Genomic DNA, 6,179 nt, shown 5'->3' with positions numbered 1-6,179 from the left:
TTAGGCATAGAATTTAAAAAAAAAAAAAAAAAAAAAAAAAAAAAAAAAAAAAAAAAAGAATTTTTTAAATTAAAATTTTTTTTTTTTTTCTAAAAAAAAAAAAAAAAAAGAATGTTAAAATGTATAGCTCTCAATTATACTGTAATGTTGAATGGCTATAGTAAATGGTTAAATATTAGGGGAAAAATCATAGAGACATCAGTAGAATTGGTATCAGTGATACTTGCCTTCAGTCATAAAAAAGATGCCATTAAACTTTTTGTCTTTATGTTGTTTCTACATTAATTTGACGATTGAATGTGAAATTATTGCAATGCAAAAGTATATTTAAAAACTTTAATGTTAGGTGGGATTAATCACGATTAATTTTAGAAAAAATATGCAGTTAGTTAATATTTTATTAACCGATTTACAACACAAATTACTATGTTTATACAAAAGGTTTTTCATATAGGCCTAATGTGTATTATATATATATATATATATATATTAATGTGAAAAATCTAATATATATATATCAGATTATTTAATACACTTTATTTTAAGGTGTTCTTCTTGTTACAGTGTAATTATACATTATTAAAGTCAGTGGTCTCAAACTCAATTCCAGGAGGGCCACAGCTCTGCAGAGTTTAGCTCCAATCAGCTCCAAATACCCCTGCTTGGAAGTTTCTAGTAATTCTGAAGACCTAGATTAGCTTGATCAGGTGTGTTTGATTAGGGTTGGAGCTAAACTGTGCAGAGCTGTGGCCCTCCAGGAATTGAGTTTTAGACCAATGATTTAAGTACTGAGTCGCATTAAAGGTGTAGTAGGAGATCTTAGAAAATGCGAACTTTAGCCTGATAGCACCGAAAGCAACGTCCCACCCTCCCTGCAATCGGCGTCCAAAGCCACGCCCCCTGTACGCATATACGCTCACAGACCAGAATATCAGAGATAACAATACTACAATAGGCTACATCAGCGGTTCCCAATTCCAGCCCATGTTCCGAAGTGAAGTAAACTTACACGGCTCAGGGAGTAGGGAGCATTGAACACTGTGTAGGGATCATATCGATAGGAACACCGTTCATGCACGTAGCTCTCTTCTAACGAGCTGGTTATCTGAATCGGGTGTGTTAACTAAGCGAAACATGCAAAATATGCAGAGCGGGGGTGGGTATTTATAATATATACAGGTGCATCTCAATAAATTAGAATGTCGTGGAAAAGTTCATTTATTTCAGTAATTCAACTCAAATTGTGAAACTCGTGTATTAAATAAATTCAATGCACACAGACTGAAGTAGTTTAAGTCTTTGGTTCTTTTAATTGTGATGATTTTGGCTCACATTTAACAAAAACCCACCAATTCACTATCTCAACAAATGAGAATATGGTGACATGCCAATCAGCTAATCAACTCAAAACACCTGCAAAGGTTTCCTGAGCCTTCAAAATGGCCTCTCAGTTTGGTTCACTAGGCTACACAATAATGGGGAAGACTGCTGATCTGACAGTTGTCCACAAGACAATCATTGACACCCTTCACAAGGAGCCACAAACATTCATTGCCAAAGAAGCTGGCTGTTCACAGAGTGCTGTATCCAAGCATGTTAACAGAAAGTTGAGTGGAAGGAAAAAGTGTGGTTCCAGGAGGGCCACAGCTCTGCAGAGTTTAGCTCCAATCAGCTCCAAATACCCCTGCTTGGAAGTTTCTAGTAATTCTGAAGACCTAGATTAGCTTGATCAGGTGTGTTTGATTAGGGTTGGAGCTAAACTGTGCAGAGCTTGCTATGGTGTTGCTATGCAGGTACTAGAGTGTTTTGAGTAGTTTGTCTGTGTCTATGCAGTTGCCAATGTGTTTTGATTGTGTTTATTGAGTCGCCGTGTGGTTTCTAGGGTGTTGCTAGATACTCAGGTCTACATATATCATAACATAAGGCAATAATAGGATTTTTTTTTCTCTTAATTTTGAGTTTTTTTCATAGTCTGTCAGGTGGAAATAAGTCAGTATGATCACTTAATACAGTAAAAGCACACCTCTTTCACACATTTTGAATCATTCATGTTCGTAGCACAAACGCTGTAGTTTAATACACAGGAAGTCAATGGAAAGTCTCTGTTTAGATTGTTTGGTAAATGTGTGTCATGTGTGCCAATGAAATGTGATTGAAGATAATTCAACTGATATTTACAATTAATTTGTACGATTACACCAACAAAAATGAAACTCCAGAAGAGAAAGAAACCCGTTCAGCTCTGAGGGTCGTATAGAACTGCAGAAAGAAAAAAGAAAAGCTGTTGCCAGGAGACAGAAAGACAAAGAGAGATACTTCTCTCACGCTTTATCTGTGTGTGAAAATGACCTGTAAGATCACACACTTACGCTTAAATGAGGACATACCATAGAGTTCTGCTGGTTTTTATACAAGGCTAATTATAATCTCTACAGACTAAACTTTAAACCCTAAAAAAAAACATTTTGCATTTTTAAATACCTTTCAGGGTGTCACTAATGGGACTTTTATCTCATTTCTGGGGAAATTTCACTTTCTTTGTTTCTTTCTTTCACTCTGTTTTCCTCTGTCCTCAGGGAAGTTTAAGTTATTGGATCAGGATCGGGATGTTCGTGAGCCGGTTCAGTACTTTGGAAGCGTGGAGGAAATCGCAGGAAACTTTCCTGATCGCGTGTTCGTCATGGAGCCCATCACATTTAGCGTTAAGGTAACAACAGCATCAAAACTTCTCACGTGAATCTACCAGTAGTGTTATCTAAAACTAACTAAAACTATTAAAAAACATGTTAACTGAAATAAACATGAACTGAAATTAAATGAAATACTGTATAAAAACAAACTTATTTCAGTTCGTTGCCAAGTCAATATTTCTCATTTTCGCTTAGTTGAATTACTAAAATTGCAAAAACTAAAACTGAAATAAAAATGAATGAAAACAAAATAGACATTAAAAAAGTATTACGAACTGCAAACTAAAACTTACGTTAAAATAAAAACTAATTCAAAATATGAATAAACTATTACAATTTTAATATGACTAGCTTTACAAGGGTGTAGTACAATCTCCAACAAATAGTAATTTATTATGACAAAATACTTTGTCACACTGTATTATGCACACAGCTTTAAAATAGATTTTTCATTGTAAAGTCTAATTCATTGCATGATTCAGATTGTTTCAACAGTTTCACGCAAATGAATCAGTTCAAAAGAAATTATTTACTGATTCAATTAAAACCCCTAAATGAGTTGGGATTAGAGTGAAAGTGATAAATTACTCTGGTAGTTACATATTTAACTTATTATTGTCCCCTTAATTGACCCTTGGCAAAGACATGCCTTCCTTAGTTACTGTTGCTATGTCTGACAAGCCATGGTGCACTCACCATAGTGAAAAATACATGGTGGAGCAAAGAGGAAACTGATAACATGTCGACAGACAAGACAGAGCAGGTTACTTTTGGTATTAAACAAAGTCTCAGATTGCAATTTTTTTTTTTTAAGAAATTCAAACAATAAATACTGTTTTGTGCCTCTTTAATGTGTAGTGACAGATCACTGTAGTGCCTCAGTTCAAGGGGCACATAAATCGATCATCTATTCATATTTACTTAAAGGGTTACTCCACCCCAAAAATTTTGTCATTAATCACTTACCCCCATGTCATTCCAAACCCGATGAAAACCGGGAGGCTTGTGACTGTCCTATTGACTGCCAAGTAAATAACACTGTTAAGGTCCAGAAAAGTATGAAAGACATTGTCAAAATAGTAGGGTTGTGCGATATGGAAAAAAAACCTATCGCGATTTCTTTGATCAATTTTGCCATTTCGATTTTAATCACAATTTTGACACACACAGACATGCTTTACAGTTATTAATGCATTCAGTGTGAATTTGAAACATATTTCCAAAAGAAAACCAATTAGAGCTTTATTAAAAAGCTGTTTGCTATGCAGGTACTAGAGTGTTTTGAGTAGTTTGTCTGTGTCTATGCAGTTGCCAATGTGTTTTGATTGTGTTTATTGAGTCGCCGTGTGGTTTCTAGGGTGTTGCTAGATACTCAGGTCTACATATATCATAACATAAGGCAATAATAGGATTTTTTTTTCTCTTAATTTTGAGTTTTTTTCATAGTCTGTCAGGTGGAAATAAGTCAGTATGATCACTTAATACAGTAAAAGCACACCTCTTTCACACATTTTGAATCATTCATGTGCGTAGCACAAACGCTGTAGTTTAATACACAGGAAGTCAATGGAAAGTCTCTGTTTAGATTGTTTGGTAAATGTGTGTCATGTGTGCCAATGAAATGTGATTGAAGATAATTCAACTGATATTTACAATTAATTTGTACGATTGCACCAACAAAAATGAAACTCCTGAAGAGAAAGAAACCCGTTCAGCTCTGAGGGTCGTATAGAACTGCAGAAAGAAAAAAGAAAAGCTGTTGCCAGGAGACAGAAAGACAAAGAGAGATACGTTCTCTCACGCTTTATCTGTGTGTGTGAAAATGACCTGTAAGATCACACACTTACGCTTAAATGAGGACATACCATAGAGTTCTGCTGGTTTTTATACAAGGCTAATTATAATCTCTACAGACTAAACTTTAAACCCTAAAAAAAAACATTTTGCATTTTTAAATACCTTTCAGGGTGTCACTAATGGGACTTTTATCTCATTTCTGGGGAAATTTCACTTTCTTTGTTTCTTTCTTTCACTCTGTTTTCCTCTGTCCTCAGGGAAGTTTAAGTTATTGGATCAGGATCGGGATGTTCGTGAGCCGGTTCAGTACTTTGGAAGCGTGGAGGAAATCGCAGGAAACTTTCCTGATCGCGTGTTCGTCATGGAGCCCATCACATTTAGCGTTAAGGTAACAACAGCATCAAAACTTCTCACGTGAATCTACCAGTAGTGTTATCTAAAACTAACTAAAACTATTAAAAAACATGTTAACTGAAATAAACATGAACTGAAATTAAATGAAATACTGTATAAAAACAAACTTATTTCAGTTCGTTGCCAAGTCAATATTTCTCATTTTCGCTTAGTTGAATTACTAAAATTGCAAAAACTAAAACTGAAATAAAAATGAATGAAAACAAAATAGACATTAAAAAAGTATTACGAACTGCAAACTAAAACTTACGTTAAAATAAAAACTAATTCAAAATATGAATAAACTATTACAATTTTAATATGACTAGCTTTACAAGGGTGTAGTACAATCTCCAACAAATAGTAATTTATTATGACAAAATACTTTGTCACACTGTATTATGCACACAGCTTTAAAATAGATTTTTCATTGTAAAGTCTAATTCATTGCATGATTCAGATTGTTTCAACAGTTTCACGCAAATGAATCAGTTCAAAAGAAATTATTTACTGATTCAATTAAAACCCCTAAATGAGTTGGGATTAGAGTGAAAGTGATAAATTACTCTGGTAGTTACATATTTAACTTATTATTGTCCCCTTAATTGACCCTTGGCAAAGACATGCCTTCCTTAGTTACTGTTGCTATGTCTGACAAGCCATGGTGCACTCACCATAGTGAAAAATACATGGTGGAGCAAAGAGGAAACTGATAACATGTCGACAGACAAGACAGAGCAGGTTACTTTTGGTATTAAACAAAGTCTCAGATTGCAATTTTTTTTTTTTAAGAAATTCAAACAATAAATACTGTTTTGTGCCTCTTTAATGTGTAGTGACAGATCACTGTAGTGCCTCAGTTCAAGGGGCACATAAATCGATCATCTATTCATATTTACTTAAAGGGTTACTCCACCCCAAAAATTTTGTCATTAATCACTTACCCCCATGTCATTCCAAACCCGATGAAAACCGGGAGGCTTGTGACTGTCCTATTGACTGCCAAGTAAATAACACTGTTAAGGTCCAGAAAAGTATGAAAGACATTGTCAAAATAGTAGGGTTGTGCGATATGGAAAAAAAACCTATCGCGATTTCTTTGATCAATTTTGCCATTTCGATTTTAATCACAATTTTGACACACACAGACATGCTTTACAGTTATTAATGCATTCAGTGTGAATTTGAAACATATTTCCAAAAGAAAACCAATTAGAGCTTTATTAAAAAGCTGTAACATGTCTCTAGAACAGACATAAGGCAAAATAATCACTAAGTAAAGGTGTAACAAAATGTCTC

At 34.4% G+C, this 6,179-nt stretch overlaps 1 protein-coding gene across 1 annotated transcript in view; it reads left to right on the top strand.

Moving 5' to 3' along the window:
* The window catches only part of LOC107593273 (GRB2-associated and regulator of MAPK protein 2-like), a 20,603-nt gene that overhangs the window by 7,305 nt on the left and 7,119 nt on the right, over positions 1-6,179 (top strand). Inside the window, exon 3 of the mRNA XM_016282924.1 lies at positions 2,577-2,707. Coding sequence (XP_016138410.1) covers positions 2,577-2,707 — 131 coding nt within the window. The remainder of the gene's footprint in view (positions 1-2,576; positions 2,708-6,179) is intronic.

This window comes from Sinocyclocheilus grahami, unplaced genomic scaffold (genome assembly GCF_001515645.1).
Source record: "Sinocyclocheilus grahami isolate Dianchi unplaced genomic scaffold, SAMN03320097.WGS_v1.1 scaffold168.1, whole genome shotgun sequence".
Taxonomy (NCBI): Eukaryota; Metazoa; Chordata; class Actinopteri; order Cypriniformes; family Cyprinidae; genus Sinocyclocheilus; species Sinocyclocheilus grahami.
Note: the sequence above shows the minus strand (reverse complement) of the source record. Positions and strands in the feature narration are given on the sequence as shown.